Raw genomic sequence first — 19,112 nt, 5'->3', positions numbered from 1 at the left:
GTGAGATGTGTGAATTTCTGATGTTTTCCCTCCTAATACAGTTCAGTTGTAAAAAATCTACTCCTTCTCCCGTGATAAAAAGTTCAGAAGCTGTGAATATGCGGATGTTTTTCATTTGGAAAATTTAACTACTGGACAGGGGCAGCGCGGTGGCACAGTGGTTAGCACTGTGGCCTCACAGCAAGAAGGCCGTACCCTGGTTGCCCCGGCCTTTCTGTGTGGAGTTTGTTTGTTCTCCCAGTGTCTGTGTTGGTTCTCTCCGGGTGCTCCGGATTCCTCCCACCATCCAAGGACATGCAGGCGAGGTTAATTGGTGTCTCTACAATTGTCCTTGGGTGTGAATGTGAGTGGCTGTTTGTCTATGCGTTGCCCTGACATTTCTCTGTCAGAGGTTTTCAGCTCTGAGTTCTGCTCCACCTGCCAAAGCCTGCTCTGACATCACAGTCCATTCAGAAACATGTTTGGGGACTGTCAGGAGGGCGGTGGCCGACATTGATTGAACTTCTTTATTGATTGTAAATATAAAAGTAATCATGGTGACATAATCCATTGGTTTGTAGACTGCCATTTTGAAACCTCAAATCAACATGTCTGCGGCCTGTTGATTTTTTGCAACCAGGCACCATACAGTCTATGGTAATTATGCCATTATTTCTAATGGAACCAGACCTCTTGTTTCAAACACAAGAGTCACCCCCTGCTGGCCGTTAGTCAGAATGCAGGTTTAAGGCACTCCAGGATGGCTTTATCCATGAGAGCTGGAGGTTGCAGCTTGGTCCAGGTAAAAGAGAGAGGGCAGAAGCTGAACTGCTGTTTTGTTGACAAGTTGACATGACATCATGGGTCAGGTCTCACGGACCAATAGTAGCTAAAAGTAGAACGTCTCAGTGGTTTAGGACACACAAATTAACAAAGTAATCTGTGAAGTCTGTGATTGAGAATGTGTTGGTTGTGTGAGCCCAAGTTTAAGACCTCTTGTTAATAAAAAATCCCTTTGTGCAGTTACTTGAATGCATATGCAGTCACCACAGATAGTCTGATAAGAACTGAAGAAATGGCGCTTTGTTAACAACACAAGCCACTCTGTGTTCGACTTAGTTCAGATTTATATCTGTGAACTGACGTGTGGTTTCTGCAATATAATAAAAAGTAGAAATACCAAGAATGAATTATTTTACCAATTGTGCAATTTCCCACCATTCCACCTACATAAAGCTACTATTTAACTACACTAAAAAGAAAATATAAATTTAACTGAAATATAATATCAAAACAATAACAATGAGCAAACAAAGTGCATTACTGCACTAAAGCCTTTTGACTGTATGAAGTGAACCACACATACATTGAATAAAATAAATAAATGGACTGTTCACAACTTAACAAAGCCTGGATTTAACAGGCATTAAATAAGAACAGTAATATCTGCAAACCACTCAACTCAAGTTATTATCAGGACTTACAGACACACAGAATCTGTCAGTACACAAAAAGTCTCTTAAACAAGGAATCCAGGATTTAATTATCGAAAAGGAGATCAAATATCCTGGCAAGGAGGCAACTGACATGAGCAACACTTTCTTTGCTGATTGGCCAAGGCCTTAATTGGTAATTAACACTACATGGTGGTGCAGAAAGGCGCTCAAGGCTCTAATGCTGACTTTTTGAACAAAGTCCCAGTGGTCCCAACAGTAGGATACTTGGGTACTTTCCAGATGGGAAGATATGTTTACCTGAAACAGAAGCAGGATTTGCTGACAAAATGTGCCAACATACTTGTAAAACCTTCTCTAAACAACTAAACAAATCAAAACAAAAGTTAAAAAAAAACTAAGCATACATTAAGATTAACGATTGTGGCATGTATTTAGAATTTCACAAGAAGCATCAAGCAGTACCTATATGCTTTAACCTATCAGTACTTTCCTAAGTAGAGAACATTTAGGAAGGAGCATGAGCTTTGACTTGTGTAACATAAAACCTCTTGACTGACCATGCTCCTAGATTAAAAAAATCTATCCATCTATATGTTTGTGTTTATCTGTCTCTGTGAGTGAATCAGTGAAGACCAGCTTGCTGTCAGAGGAGTGCTTCAGCAAACTGGCCACCAGGGGGCGATCAAGATCTTTCAGCTGGACTTGCTGCCAAGTTGTCCATCTTTATATACAGTACAGTGTTGAGTAATATACAGAGAAGAGACTCAGTTTTATTCTGGTTTTATTTACTTATCATGCAGCTGCCGTGATGGGTACAGTTTCAAAGTGAGCATAGAGCTAGTGTAAAGGTTACAGACAATGTTAGACATTGAATGAAGCATTACTAAATCCACAAAAACACGAGTCTGCTTCAAATGTCTATCTTCATTGCATTGCTAACTGATAGTAACACACACTTCATTATACTTGACAGAAACAAAATAAAACTCACCAAAAACGTCTTGGTTTCTCTTTCCACTGTTGGTCAAATTAACCCTTAATACACTGAGTTAGATGTGAAACTATTCTGGCTCTTTAGTTGCTGGTACTACTTATGATACTCTGTTAGCTCGCTGAACGAGAGTCTGTTGCTGTTAACCTATATATTGGCATTAATCTGTGTAGTAGTTTCTTTTAATTGTTAGAACTACCAGAAGTGATTGTGTGATAGCTAAACAGAATTGTCCAGTCAACATAATTATGAGTTAGAAATGCTTTGATGAGGATTTCCTTGCTGTACATATTCTGTGTTCACATGAGTTCTCAAAGCAGAGAAGCAGTGACTGATTTTATGGCTTTCAAGCAGAGTGAATTTCAACTTTGCTGCATAAACTTGTTGGTTCAGCGCACGTTTTACATAAGAGCACGTAAGCAGGTCAGATAACATTAATAAAGAGATTAAGGTACATGTAGATCTGTTGACACTATATTTTTTGTGAGCATTAGGATGGAGGGTGGTTTGTTGCCTTCACAGATCATTGTGCAGTCAGGTGATTTAACCCCTCAGGATCCCTAGTAGCCTATCATAATGACCTGTACTGCATCCAACCACCAGGGGACCATTTAGATGTTTTGGCTTCACTTTTGGGGAGCTGGCAAGTGGTCAATCTTTATACACAGCATGGTTTCACCTCAAACAGTATAGTATTTACTTCTCATGCAGCCACCTTGATGGGTACAGTATCAAATTTAACGTAGGCCTATAGTGTAAAGATATGTTCACAGTTACAGACAATGTTAGACACCATAATCCATATGTCACATGGGACATCAAATGACAAACTATCTATAATTGCCTTGTTAACTGATAGTAAAACATACTTCAGTCATACTCAGAAACAAAATAAAACTCGCCAAAATTGTTTTTGTTAGTCTGTCTACTGTCCAACTCTGGTTTGGTCAAATAAACCCTTAATTCACAGAGTTAGTTTTAAAACTATTCTGATTATACAGCTGTTTTCCCCACTGCCTCTCTGCCATTGCTTGCTTCTTTGCGATACTGTTTTAGCTCACTGACACTGAACGTGAGTCTGTTGCTGTAAAGTAGGAGGTTCAAAAGGTACATTTTCTATTATAATTGGAGCATAGGCCAGAATTCATAGAAGTAAGCCAGGAAACTTGGAAAATCCTGTGAACACCATTTTTCTTTCTTCGAACTTTGAGGTTGCATCTGTCGACATAATCAGGGAAAAAACACACATAGGTTGTTCAATCTCAAATAAAAAAAACATAAGATTAGAAACTAAACTCACATATCCATCTCAAGGAAATAAGGAACAATACACACCTAAACTATGTTTTCATAACCATGGACACAGGATAAAACTAAAGAGTGAAATTAAAATTCTCTTACTGGAACTGCCGCCTCATGTGAAAGTGAAAGAATGAGTGAAAGGGAGGGCAATTCTTATTCAAAGTGTGGACAGGTGAACTCAATCAGGTCACTGAGGAAGAGCCAATCAGTGATGAGAAAAGAAAGGAAAGGAACTGAATAAAATAGAAATAAATTGGGTATCTTTTACCGCATTCCAGACTGCTCAGAACTGTGAAATGTCTGAGTTGAAATATCCGACTTTCAACCTCAAAGCGTTTCAGGTGCAAGGTGTTGCCTGATGCCAAAGTGAATGAAATACAAGGCTGAAGTGTCCACACACTTGCCCCCTCACTGCCCTCTATGGTAATTAATTATTATTTTTTACATTTTACTGAATAACTTTTGTGCCGAGAGGATGAATTAGAGATTCTTTAGTGCAACCAGTTAAATTTATATGCAGAACAGGTTTTACTATATGACAGTATTTATACTTTTAATTAAATACATGCAAATGTGCTTTATGTTGCCTTTTAGGTTGTTGTTTACCATTTACAATGTGTGCTTCCATGGGAGCTGCCATTGTTCAGGTAGCGTTCCACAATAGTTTTTCTAGTTGGAGGTCAGAAATTTCCGAGTTCCGAGTTGCCTGGAACGCAGGATAAACTAGAGTCACTGAGCAGGGAACTATAAATTTAGCAAAAGAATATTGGTCCTGTTCCCTGACCTAGAGGCTATGTAGGATTGATTCCATGTGAACCAAACATTTCCCACAACTCCAGAGCATCATAAAGTCCAAAAGTCAAGACTTATTTAAAGATAGAGGTAATCATTTGGAATATTCACAACATGGTTTTATCCAATGAAATATTTTGCATCCATACATATTTGTGGGCGTTTGGCCTTTCATAAACTATATTTTCACTGTGGTTAAAAAACTGTTTGCTCTCCCGCTTGCTGCACAAAAAGGGAGGCACAGACCTGTATTAATGGGGCGATCTAGCAGCAACCCAACAGCAGCATAACTGACCGGGTTGTAGTCAGTAAAGCAAGCTGATTTAATAAAATTGAGGATTTATTTCAAGGAATTTTTATTTTTTATGATGACATTATAAAATATGACACCAGATGTTCAAAGCTTCATTCAGAAATCTCAGTAGAAGGTTAGATTACTTTGTTACACATAGCTGGACAATGTCATCAATGCTGCTTTTGTGTTGTTGTAGTTTTTTACACAATTATCATCATATACACTATATAAAGATATCTTTGTTTAAAGCATATTGCACACCGTTCTATACTGCGCACTTGTGGTCAAATTATAGAAAGTCAAGTCTATTGAAATTCAAAGTAGCATATAACGACGCAATGAGAATATTACTCACAAGACCAAGATGGTGTAGTGCAAGTGAGATATTTGTAAGGAAGGAAGGAAATACCTTTCATGCTGTTTTAAGAAACCTAATGTTTAAATTCATGGGCCAGCTTAATGGGTCACACAATTAAATAATATTGGGCTTAACTAACATACAGCTAAGCGCTACATGCTACCAATCCTGTATGTGGAAACACTTGTATAATTGTCTCCTGGTAGAACAATGATTTTCTTTTTAAATAATTGTACACTTTTCATTTTTCTAACCATGATTTACTATGGTATTTTTTTATGTGTATTTATGCGTGTGTATATATGTATGTGCATTTGTGGATGTACTGGTGTGGGTAAGATTTGTACCTTGAGTCTGTAATAAAGTTTTTGATTGATTGATTGATTGATTGATACGAAATATCAGTAAGGTATGAAGGTATGAAAAAACAGGTATCGCCCAAGCCTAAAAGAAAGGAGTAACAATGATAAGTATGTTGTTTGACAGATCAAAAGGTCATGAGGACATTTATTTGGCCCTACTCCCAGGACTACAGTGAGGGAGTGGTGGGGTGAAATCTTATGACATTAAATGTGTGGGCAGTCTTCCTCTGAGCCTAATCATTACTTCATAAAGACTCAAGCTTTCTGATAAAAGTATGTTTGGCAGGAATGATTTTAATATAATTTGAGGGCAATTTCAACAACATGAGAAGACCAACTTTTGTCTTTGTTAGCAGAAAAATTGATGGTGTAATAACTTTAAAATAATAAAATAATGTAACAATACAATAGAATGAAAATGTTATTTACTAGTTATTATTTTTATGTTGAATTCAATTATTGTAAACGACAAAAGAAACTGCTCTGTGATAGCGTGAGAAAAGAGAATACACACACGCGGGTTTAATCAGATCTGCATAGCTGTTTATTAAATATGACAAAATATGATGACAGTAAACTGTCTTGTTTAGGTTTCACTTCCTGATTCCTGCAGCAAGGTTGTTTTTCTCATACAAGAACCTGTTTTTTTCTCACTAAGGGCCCTATCTTGCACCCGGTGTTATTGCTTGTTTCCAACGGACGCGGCTGTCATTTTCACGCCAGGCGCCCACGTCGTTTAAATAGCAAATGCACTTGCGCCCATCTGTACGCCCAGGGTTGGGAGGATTACTTTAAAATTGTAATCCAGTACAATTACTAATTACTTGTTAAAATTTTCTTATCAGTAATGTAATCCGTAGTATCACAAAATAACAGTAAAGCAACCTGATTACTTTTAGATACTTTTGGATTACTTTAATACCAAATACGCTGATAAAGACAAGAAAGGATCAAAGATGCCTTGTCTGCTCAGTGGATTTTTACAGAAACATACAATTATGTGGAGCGGGTGATTAAAACTGCCCAGAAGACCACTGGTGCCCATCTCCCGAGCATCAGTGACATCGGTGAGGTGAGGTGCCTGCAGAGCCCACAGGATACTAAAGGACAGTACCCACCCAGGCTCTTAAAATCTACATCATCCTAAACCTTGCACTGGGCCTTAAGTCATATGGCTTTTTAGAGTGTGTCATTTCCTGGAAAACGATCAATCCTCCTGCACTCGGGGGCTGTACTAATTTAGTGACCAATGAAAACCTTTCTTAATTTTCTTTGACTCTGCTGAAAATTAGTGTTTCTGGGACCGGGCCCCACAGATTACTGAACAAAAAACACAACTTTATTCACTGTCAACACCAATCAGCTACTGGCTACATGACAATCAACGTCTGCCACAAATCCCTCACTAGCTTTGTGTTTTTACAGGAAACAGGTAAATAGCAAATAGCACTCCGCTTTCTGTTTCATTGAAACTTTGTGATTAAAGTAATGTGTACTCCCCAGTTTTACAGAATGTAGGCCCTGCCTGTCTGAATTGGAGTCTTGTTTTTCTGTACTGTACTGAACCGTTACTTTATTTTTGTATCCTGATTATGTAACGCCATTATATGTAATTGGTTACTTCCCAAACCTGTGTACACACATAGGAGTGTTGGCCTTAAAATGGGGTGTGGCCGGGCAAATTTGTGGCGCATTGCGATCTTGAGGCAGCAGAAAGAAATTTTGCCATTGACAAAAAAAACAAAATAACAGGTCTAAAGTCAATGATGCAGTGTTTCACTGTTTGTTGTTATTTTAGGGGTGTGTTACTCTGGACACGCTGACTGAATCGGTCCGATCTGATGTTAATTCATGTTCTGTGTTCTTCTAAACATACACAAGGTGTCACATAGTTCAGGTTCATACAGTGAAGCTGGAGTAAAGCAGCTGTCCTCCGGATCAAACCTGAGCTCCAGCAGATAGTTTAAATGATTTCAGAAGCTAAAAGTTGAATTCTCTGCTCTGTGGAGAGTTTCCTCTGTCTTGTAATTTCACGTTTATAACCTTTCTCATTACCCAAATTTGTGGTGCAGTGGTTAGCACTGTCGCCTTTCAGCAAGAAGGTCGTGTGTTTGAACCTTGGTGTTTCCGGGCCTTTCTGTGTGGAGTTTGTGTTCTCCCCGTGTCTGTGTGGGTTTGTCAAGGAAAATGTGTCCTTCCCGAAGAATACGGAGTCAAATAGATGTGATGAATCATTCTTTATGTAACGCGGCCACGGAGAGAAAGCACGGTTTCTCTCCCGAAATTGATTCTCCCTTTCCTTATATACACTGCAGTACAAGTTGAGACAAATGGTTGACAAGGAAACAAATGGCAGATCACATCTAGAGTATTAGCATACACTCAAAAGCTCTTCCTGGGCTGATAAAAGAATGCAAATGTATGTGGCATCAGAGTTGTCCCCTTAGTCGAGTCGAGGAGGAGAAGCGGGGAGAGAGGAGTCGATAAAATAGGTGCTTAACGAAATCAGATGTCCTTTCCTCGGAGCCGTCATTTTAAAGCAACGTCAATTAAATATGACCTGTTGCACAGCTGCATCATCTGTCCACTGTTAGACCTGTGATCTCTGTCAGAGCAGCAGAGCAGCTTTTGGCACTAAAGGCGACAGATCATATCTTCACCATCCAGAAACATGTCTGATAACATTATAACACATAGAAAAATCCAATAAACATTATAGCATCTGTTGAAAACGGCCGCAGATTACTGTAGGCAACTTTCATGCACTACCCAGAAATACAGTTGCTTTTTGGGGGGGTGCGCCTTTTGCCTGTAATTAGGAGATCATTTCAGCTCTCAGCTTGATGAGGTGAGCGTTTCATCATCAGTCCCTGTAAGAAATCACACTGTAACATTTATCTCATATAGCCCCAATTAAAACTGTCATCACAGGACTCTGCAGTTGGAGTGACGTGTAGACTACATGGGTTTATTATTATAACATGAAACACAGCCTGGTTGATATCACAGCCTAATAATTTGACTTACGTTGAGTGCACTCGTTTTGTGACGATAATAGAAGCTGAATTGGTGTGATGCACGGATCGATTTCATCACATTAGGCTAATTACTGTTATTGCATTGTAGCTCTTTGCTCATGTACAGCCTAGCCTGTATATAGGCAACATAAACAAGAACCCATACCCTAAACTCAACAGGAAGTGCAATTTTAACCCATTTTTCACGTTCACAGGGTGCATACTTTAACCTACTCCCCCACAGAATTAATGCGATTAACTTGCTTTTTCTACTGTGCATTCTAAAGGCACTGACAATGAAAAGCTGCACTATCTGTGGGTTTTCAGCGATGGGTGTGTCCGCAACACGGTGTCAAAGATTGACGGTTAGCCATCAAAGCTATTATAACTTCACTGTACATGCTCACATCTGTACCAAACTTTACATGATTGATTACGGTCCCGTCCTGAAAACATCTACGTCATAGCGCCACCCATTCGTAACAGGAAGATTTTTGTTTTGTTTTTCATTTTTGGACATAACCTGCTATAGTACATTTCTTTACAAAAAGACAGCAACAGGTGAATAAAGCTGTACTGAAAAGAATGTAGCTTAATGAGGAGTTTAGATGGTGATTTTGATGTTTCTCTCCATGATAATTCTGGGTTGTTAATCTCCCATGCTTTTTCTACATGAAAGTTTCACATGGTTTGCCTCAATTACAATATTTTTACTGTGTATATGTAGATATGAGTCAATACTGTGACCCTTGACGAGCAATGCAACATTGGAAAGTATAAAAAGTCAAGCAACATAAATAAACAACACATCACAGCAATGAGAGGCAAAATGATAACACATGTTTAAAATATATAACTTGTTATTTATGCTGAAAAACCTAAAAAATAAGACTACTAGCAGTTGACAACACTCCTGCCGAAGAGGGCCCCTGAGAGGAGATGACACAACCGACCCCAGGCCCAAGGACACGCCACCCCTCTCTGATATGAGCAGAAGCTCAAGGCCCGAGGCCCCAGGACCCCGGATCCAGAGCAAGCCCCCATGCCCAACCCAAGGCAGAATGCTTTCAGCACTGTCAGGGCAGTATGATGAATGTAGGGATGGTGTGTGAAAAAATGCATGTTCATGTTCATGTTCATGTTCATGTTCATGTTATGCAGACTGGGTCCAAGGTGGGCCCTGGGAGGTCACAAACTCCAAATCCCCTTCCCGCACCCCCCCTGCTTGCTCCACTAAAGCAACTTGGGTTGAGTTAAGAAGGAAATTCATGATGTAATAACTTTAAAATAATCAAATTATGTAACAATACAACAGAATAAAAATGTTTTTGTATTATATACATTTTTTGTAAATGACAAAAGACACTGCTGTGTGTTATGTAACATGAGACAAAGGAGGAGACGCACACAGCACAGGTCAGGGTTGACCAGATCTGCAAACCTGCCCATCAATGCATAAGAAGAATATAATGACTGTCAGGTTTAGCTTTTACTTCCTGACTCCAGCTGCATAGTTGTCATTGTTGTACAACAGCCTGTTTTTCTGCACTGAATCTTAAACACACCCTTTTCTTCAGTATTTAATAAGACAACCGATAAACATCAAACAAGTACTGAGCTTCTGTACAAGCACAGTGTAACTGACAGTCAGAGGCGTCTGACATCTTGTATTTTTAAGCAGAAGGAGGTTAAAGAGACACTGGTAAGTAGAATCAATAACCATACCTTATTCTGCAGGGAAGGTTCTTGCTAATACTGACAACATATTCACATATAACCTCAAGTGGAGTTGATTTACAGATCTTAGTGAGAATTGATTAACATGTTTGTTTTCAAATGTGTTTTTTTCAAAGGTCTAACTCATGGATTATGGGGTGATCATCATTGTGCTCACAGGTTGGTGCCTCATTTTTGATTTTTCTGCTGTTTGTCTGTGCTAGATAACAAGCTCTGATGTATCTGGCTTACTGTCAAGGTGGACAGCAGACAAGCCAGTTTCTGATAATCCAAAAGATTCCTCTTTTTTGCCCCCATCCATCCCACAAGATGGCCAATCAACAACAATGATCTTTCGAATTAAGGGGAAAATCCAGGGTAAACACTTTGATAAGTAATATTGGTCAGAGCAAGCAATGCTATTTTAATTAAATATATGAATACATGATTCTGCAGATGCTCATGTCTAAACAAAGGCAGCATTATCTAATCAATGTCAGGCTCAGAGAGTTATAAGGGCAGAATTAATTCAATTAGGGTCCCTCTCCTCTGGGATTGAGTCATTGTTCTTTATTATGATAGAATCAGCATATTGTAGGTTATTAAGCATACCTCACTCAGTTGTGCATATGCAGTAAGTAATTTTGCAACAAACTGAGATAAACAGTACAATGTATAAGAAAATTATTATTAAAAATTTTTAAAAAATTGTTAATAGTTGAGTAGGTTTTAATTTTTATTGTCAGTAAACGCATAATCTGAGGTAGGCTGAAACTTAATCTGACTCAAACTGATAGACAAAGTTTTAAAGTGGTCATATTATGCTCATTTTCAGGTTCATGATTTTATTTAGAGGTTGTACCAGAACAGGTTTACATGATTTAATTTTCAAAAAACACCATATTTTTGCCATACTGCACATTGCTGCAGCTCCTCTTTTCACCCAATGTGTTGAACGCTCCATTTTAGCTATGGAGTGAAGCATCTCACTTCTAAAAGATCTTTGTTGGGAGTTGCACATGCACAGTATGTAGTATCTAGTAGGACTACTAGCCAATCAGAAGCAAATTAGTAGTAGTAAACACGGCTTCGGTTCAGCTGTATATGTTCCTCTGACCACTTAACAAAATGGACTGGAGCAAGAGTTTCAGAGTGGTGAGTTATTAATTTGTAACAAATGTATCTTTCATTCATAAAGTTTTAACTGAGCTCTGTCTCTACATAACAGTAACAATTTTATGACCATTGAGTGCCTGGAGGGTTGCTAGTGTTTGGAAAAGACATCTTGTCACTGTGTGCCGCAGCTCAGTGTGTTTTTCCACCTGTGTTTTTGAGAGCGTGTCTGACTAGTTGCTAGGCGAGCATTATGACGCGTGATTTTCGTGTGTCATCACAAAAAAGCGGAAGAAAAGGCTAGACCACAAACGAGCTGTTTTCAGGCAGTTCAGAGCAGAGTTTTCTGTGGGAGATGGGAACTAACTTTGGGCTTTTTCACTTTGTGAACCTATTACATGCACAAAAAGGTATATAACTCAATAAAGGAGAGGGGAAAAGCCAAAAAGCATAAAATGACCTCTTTAAGCCACAAAACATTAAATTTGGCTTGGCTTTTTGGTTCAATTTCAGAGGATTTTTAATTGTTTCCATGCTTTGTAGTCATGCAAGCATTGAAAAATTAGGAAAATGTATTGTAAAACTCAACACAGTACAGCTGAACCCACCCGGTGTATAGTGCCTCTTCGTGTTCACTGTAAAAGAGTCTTCATGCTTTATAAAAATAAAAGTAATTAAAAACTGATTTTGCTTTGTTTTAGGAGCACTGGTCAATGTTGCCTCTGCCCAAACTCGTCAGTACTACTTTGAGAGTACACCACTGAACTGGACTGAAGCTCAGAGCTTTGCAGACAGTCTACACTGACCTGGCCACCATAGAAAACACAACTGATGTCAGTGCTGTACTCAGGACCACACCAAGCTACACAGGCAAGTTCTCAATATTGGAGTCATTTACTGTGTATGTGTATGTATGTAACATAAGCATAATATATATATAATCCTATACACACACAGCCAGGCAACAACCAAGTTTTTGATGAGGTTACTAAATATTAGATAAAATAATAAAATATTGTACTGTGGAATCTGAAAGAGCAACAATGAAAAATAGAGGAGACACATCATTTAAGGGATGTTTAGTAAAATTATTCACATTTTAGGTCAATTCAGCAACTATTTTAATTACAGCTGTTGTATAATGAACATCTGTTTGTACAGGCAAGGCTTGGATAGGCCTCTATGATGACAACTGGAGATGGTCTCTGAGTAACAGCAGCTTCTATGGTAAAGGAGAGACAGAGTTTAGAAACTGGGCTCCTGGATATCCCTACAATCCTTATGGACAACAGAACTGTGTGGTGCTTCGCAGTCAGTACTATTACACTGGGATGTGGCAATCCTACTATTGCACCTACCAATTACGCTTTGTGTGCTACAATGGTGAGTTCCTTATTTAAAAACATCTCACCTCTTGTATCAAGGTGACATGAGCAATATTTTATCCACTGAATCAAGTTCTTCAATATTTGGATGTAATTTCTTTCATTTACATTTACTCATTTGTCAGATGCTTTTGTCTAAAGTGACTTACATTTGAGGAACAACAGTAGGAGATATATGGGTGACAATGGATACTAGTGAGAGCAGCAATAACTAGAAAATTGCATTTCCTACGGAAAGTGCGTGTAAATGCTGAAGCTGAAATTAATTTTCAGAACACTGTGTCAGAAAACTATAACAAAAAAAAAATCAGAAAGTGTAATAATGCTGAAAGCTAAACTGAAATTACATAACACTGCAAAATCAAATGCTGAAAGAAGCCAAAATGCACTGAAAAGCTGAACGCCTCTTGTTTTACTATCAGGAAAGTATATTAATAAGAAAACAATATGGAGTATAACAATGCTGAAAGCTGAACTGAACTTGCAAAATACTGTGGAAAATTTACAACAGCTGAAATTAAGTATCTTTTCTTAAGAAGCTATGTGTCACAACCTGCAATGAAAAGTTGTGTGTTGTTTGTGTAGACCCTGCAGGGATACATCTAGGCAAGAACGTGTTTCTCCTTACTGGATGGTCGGGCTTTATTTTCAAAGAATAGGTCCATCCCTACTTTCCTGTAAACATATAGTAACCATAAGGGTCTTTTATTTTGTAAAATCAGTCTCACCTTATCTTTCCTGTTAAGATGCAGTAACTGTCTGGGCTTTAATTTGGAAGAAATTAGATCCTTACATCCCTGTTTAGAAGGAGAGGATGGTGCAGTGGAGAAGACATATGCCTTTGGTGTGGGAGACCTGGGTTTAATTCCCATTGCAACACATTTGCCAATGTGTCCCTGAGAAAGACACTTAACCCCTTGTTGCAACCTCTGACACATATAGCAAATGTGAGTGACTTTGAATAAAAGCGTCAGCTTCATGACTGACAATTTATTTATTTATAAGATAGCCTACAGTTACTGCCTGCAGACTGTTTGAAGCCTTATTTTGGAAGGAATTAGGTCCATACTGAGTTTGAGTTGGTATTGAAACTGTTTCTCTTCTGAAATGGTTTCAGGAGCAGTAGAAATGAAGTTGAAGGGGAGACAGACACACAGACGGAGATACAGGCAGTCAGACAGAGACAAACAGACAGAGAGAGACAGACAGGAACATAGAGAGACAGGAACAGAGAGGGAGACGGACAGACAGATAGACAGACAGTAGCTGTAGCAGTACTGTCAGTAAAAATCCCACCAAAGAAGATAAAACCAGTTTGTGTGTTTGTATTTGTGTATATTCATGTATTAGAAAGCACCTTAACCTCCTGCAGAGATTCTATCAGACCTGGGCCCTGACAATAAATACAGCAAAGACTAAAATAAGGATTTTCAAACAATCCAGAAATCAGGTTAACACACAATTACAACTCCTTCTGACAGGATGAATTAGTTAAATACATCCCCATACGTTACCTCTGGCCACGTTTTCTTATCAGCTACTCATTTTAACAATGACAATGGATGGGACATGAGACAATCCGATCGTATGTGGTTTTCTCCATTCTCCCAATTTAATTTCGACATTTTGATTTTGATTTTGAAGTATAGCGAGCAACATATAATGTTCTAACTAACAAACTAGCTACTGGATTTTTCATGTCAGTTTAGTGGAAGTCAGATGACAAAATGCGGAAGAGCGAAACATAAAAAGTGGGCGGGGCGGGAAATTAAGTGAATAAGCCCATGTGAGGACCAGAACAAGATTTACTACATTTCAGGTTTAAGATGATGCACAAAGAATTAAAACTGTGGTAAAACCAACGACTTAAAGAAAAAATTGATAAAAATGACTTGTCAAGGCTGTTACTATCTGTGTAACATCAATGACAGAGTGTAACAGATTTTTCTTTATTCTCTCTGCTGCCAGACTGACAGAAATAATAAAACCTTCTTTTCTCCTTTTCTCCTCCTCTGACCTTGCTCTGTGTGTATGTGTGTAATGTGTTTGTCAGTGTATTAATGTGTGTCTGTACGTCTCAGTATAATGAAGTCCAAAGCAGCAGAATGCATTTCTGAACTAGCTGGTATTTCGTTGTATGGATAAAGTTAAAAAAGTGATCTTTTCAGCTAGTTAAAAATTGGTACATTCTGCAGCTGACAAGAAATTTCAATGAGAATTTATAATGGCTGGCAGTGGAGGAATTGCCGGTCACTCTTGTCCTTGAGAAGGGCACAGAGCCAAATCTCCGATGTCCGATGAAAAGTCCGATGGATTTAGAAAGCCCATGTGAGGAACCAGAACAAGATTGTCTACATTTCTGGCGTAAAATGATGCATGAAGAGTTAAAATTGTGGTCAAGTCAGTGAGTCAGTTAGATAAGATTGTGGTTTCCAATGGCTGCTCTGGATGAGCATCACTCTCTAGTGATGTCACGCACCTTAACTCATCTCTGGCAAGAGCTATTAGCACATTAAACATCAATGGGGTAAATACCTGTGGAAAGAAGTAAGAGCATATGAGTAGTGCAATCAATACAAGAGAATTGTAATGAGATCAAAGAAGAAGAGCACAGGATGTGTATGTTAGAGGTGTTACATTGCATACATTGTAGCAAAGTCAGTATTGTTTACAAGTCCATCTTCACAGTTTTAATAACATCTCTTCATCAATATATTTCCAGGTTCAGTAAATGGCACATCCTCTTTTGTAAAGGTCAACAGAACTTTGAATTGGACCGAAGCTCAGAGATACTGCAGGGAGAATTACGTCGATCTAGCCAGGTACAGTGTGCACTGATGAAGACTCCAACACATACAATAGTTCAGTACTGAACCAACTACTTAACAACTACTATCTGTTCTGTGATGAAATCCAGCTTATTCAGTATTCTCACACTTGATTAAATTCCACATGGATTGAAAAATCTGTCAAATAGTTTTATTTGATTCTTTTTGTCGTTTGAATCCTTCCCCTTCTGTGTTTGTTCATTTGTTGTTATTATTTTTTAATTGCTTTGCTTCTAAGTAAAACATTTTCAAGTGTAAGGCCCTTGGGGCTAAGCCACGTAGTATGATGATCATTGTGATGATTACAAGCAGGATTGACAGAAAAATAGCACCAATAGGATACCTTAATTGTAAGGTGATTATGTTGCACTGATTTTGAGATGTTTACCAACCTCATCGGTAAATAATCACATATAATTGTAACCGAAGCAAGTGGTGAGGGGTTCAAATCCCCAAACAGCTAATTGTTGCCATAGGTTCCCCAAGTACAGAGACATGGTACAGAGTTTCCACTGAAAGGGTGATTGATTAAACATCAATATTAAAAATCAGATTTTGGGCACTTCTATTCATTATACAAGACTCAAGTAATACTAAACAGGACAAGATGTTTATGCCAACGGTGCCATGGATGCCAAAGGATAAAAGCAAAACTGTTGACACACCTGAGCATCTACATATGCCAGACATGCAATACCTAAGGGCTAACAGGTGATACACTGGTGCACCGCCACCTAAACACAGTAAATTACACACATTAAACAAAACCACACAATAGGCAGAGTTGAACGTGTGCACACAGCTCTAACAGACGCACCATCACATGCAGTAAAGGGGAAACTGCATTGCAGAACTACTAGGTAGCATCTTTCTACCTCAGGGTATCAACTTCCAATGCCATCCCTGCGGTGAACTCTCGCATTTAAGCAGTTCCTGCAGTCCACAGGGTCTGGGCGACAGGTGTAAAATACCTGTAATAAAAACTGTAAAAAACAACAAAAAAAGGAGTTCACAAAAGTTAACAAAGTCAGCCACAATGCATACCTTCCAGGAGACTAACCTGCTGCTAAGCCACACTATAATCAAGGCTACGTTCACACCTCATGGCCGATGTGCTAGCAGGTAGGGTTAGCCTCCTTTGTGTTGCAACACTAAAGCAAACTGCAGCGCAAAATCGCCGTTTTGCGTACAATAGCCATGGTTTTGTCAAAGCGTGTATGATGCCTGAGATGAGAACGGGTTGCATTTTAATCTCCGAATTCCTCTGCATCTTTGCTCCATTGATCTTCTGGTTTAACACTTCCCCGTATCAAGTGTTTCACTGGCCAATATCAATTGTTTCAATTGGTCAAATGGTGAGTCTGCAGTGATATTCAGTGTCTTGCTATAACTTGTACAATTGCACAACATTTTCTTTTTTGCTCAGTGTTGGATCAGATTTTACCAAAGTAATTGACAACACACCCAAAATCAGTAGAATGATGTGTGAGTTTTTTCAGAATTTTCTCAACATTTTGACTGTTGTAAGCGTTTTAAGTTTAAACTGAAAAAAATATCCGGATGTGGAGCATGTGACGTCACTACCTAAACTTGTGAGAAGGTGTGTGGAAGCAGCCTCTCACCACTAGCTCAGTCACAAAGTCACCTACTCTGGAGATTTTGAAGTTCCAGGGTTAACAATCTCTGATCTCAAGGTCATGCTGTAAAAATCAAGTGTGCGTTTCCTCAGTTATCTCTAAGGCCCAATTCTTTCATCACTTTAATCTCTTAAGTCAAATTATGGGCAGAACTGATATACTGTATAGAGCATATGGCGGTCAGCTGAAATGATGATAATAATAATATAAACCGAGGCTGTCTGTCCTATGACTTGTGATGTGCTGTGTTTACTGTAGGTAAATTTTCTCGAGGCTGTTACAGGGGAACTTGTGGGTTCTAATAATTTTTATTAATATAAAGGGAAAGGCAAAATTCAGGTGGCAGGTGACAATTCCAAATATAATAGAATTAGTGCTGGGTAACGAATACAATTTTTAATCGCGATTAATCGCATTGTTACTTGCAAAATTGAATAATGTATTCTAAAGTAGTGTATTGTGCACTTTTAAATTTAAATACACAAAAGTGCAGTAACGTGTTTTATTAACACTTTAAACAAATAAAAGTAAATAAATTTGGAGCTACTCCAAATTCCTCTTTTCCTCTCCCAGAGAGGAGCAGGGGGGTTAAAGATCAACTTGCAACAGACTGCTGAAGAGACCCCAACGGAAGGGGGATGGAAGTTCCTTTCTCTAAGTGCTATTCATGAGCAGTTGATCGTGAAACTGGCACCTTTTTGATTCCGAAGCTGATAACGCGGTGCCTGACTGTTAAACTGACAAAATGGAAATTAACCAGAGATTACAAACAGCCTATCGGAACTCTCCTCGGATGGGGCAGGAAATCCTAAACTGCCCCCCCCCCCCCCACACACACACACACATGTAACCGTGGCAACTGACCTTTCTCTGTGTTTCTAAATTCCCCAGTTCCCAAGGAAAGATTGTTTTGGATTAATTGAAGCTTTCCTCATGTAACCTCCCCCAAGTGGACGAAATAAGTATTACATACCATCATCGGAAAATATTTGATTATAATACGCGCAAGTAGATTTTCTTTTCTTTTAGACATTAAAGTTTAGAAAGGCAGTCCCTCGGGAAACCGGAAACGCCCCCTGGGGGAACCACACCCCAGACAACAAAAGAGCGACACGCGACATCGTTCGCTCTCTCTCTCTTGCAGTGGACAATTGGAGACGACCGCTTCACAAAATGTATCAAATTATTTAAAAGTAATTGAATGGGAATACTGTTTGTGCAGTAGGGATGAGAATCTCTTAGCACCTCACGACTATTTGATTACAAATCAGAGGGCGGTGATCCATTTTGATGCATCTTTTTTCTATGTGAGTTCTGGATAATTACTAAGCATTTAATTTGCACATTAAAATCCTAAAGAAACGTCTCCTCAATTGCTTAAAAGGACTAGTTTACATCCCTGATTTACTTTACTAGCCTCAGCTCCTACCAGTGTCCTTCCTTTAACTATCAGTTGTCAGACTCCTCTGTAAACTGAAATATAATTCAAATATCAGGATGTACAGTATGTGAACTGGACACCAGTTTAGCTTGAAACTGATGTTCTCATTCCTCGACAAGTTAGGTAGCAATGAGTAATTACAAATTTAGCTAACGTTACATTGCAGCCAAAAAATAGAAGAAAGTGCTTTACAGGGCAGATAAGATACAGACTTGAGGGACACACTGTGACCTTCACTGCACATGTTCTGCCAGATTGACAACTTACTAAGAAAATTAAATATTTTCCTTTCACCATCACGTTGTCCCCGTTCTGCACACATACTGGCTTTGCACACACAGGAAGCCAAAACAGCGATGAGTGTTGCTGCACGGTGTGCCGGTGAAAATCAAGTGTCGCGGTCACAATGATGTGCGTGTGAAATTTTAGTAGCGTGATC

General features: G+C 38.8%; 1 protein-coding gene and 1 long non-coding RNA gene across 2 annotated transcripts in view; both read left to right on the top strand.

Annotated features, from left to right (window-relative positions):
* Nucleotides 1-10,062: 10,062 nt before the first annotated feature.
* Nucleotides 10,063-12,169, top strand: LOC119912235. Its single transcript, XR_005446101.1, has 3 exons — nt 10,063-10,255; nt 10,407-10,449; nt 12,084-12,169. It is a non-coding gene; the product is annotated as an uncharacterized LOC119912235 (long non-coding RNA).
* A 12-nt stretch (nt 12,170-12,181) lies between these two features.
* Nucleotides 12,182-19,112, top strand: part of LOC119912223 — a 359,916-nt gene continuing 352,985 nt past the window's right edge. Inside the window, exons 1-3 of the mRNA XM_038731318.1 lie at nt 12,182-12,252; nt 12,544-12,765; nt 15,490-15,589. Coding sequence (XP_038587246.1) covers nt 12,714-12,765; nt 15,490-15,589 — 152 coding nt within the window. The 5' untranslated portion in view covers nt 12,182-12,252; nt 12,544-12,713. The remainder of the gene's footprint in view (nt 12,253-12,543; nt 12,766-15,489; nt 15,590-19,112) is intronic.

Source organism: Micropterus salmoides, unplaced genomic scaffold (genome assembly GCF_014851395.1).
Source record: "Micropterus salmoides isolate LMB-PRFRI ecotype aquatic unplaced genomic scaffold, ASM1485139v1 Ms_hic_scaffold_2, whole genome shotgun sequence".
NCBI lineage: Eukaryota > Metazoa > Chordata > Actinopteri > Centrarchiformes > Centrarchidae > Micropterus > Micropterus salmoides.
The sequence above is the reverse complement of the archived record's forward strand: the minus strand, read 5'-3'. Positions and strand labels throughout refer to the sequence as shown.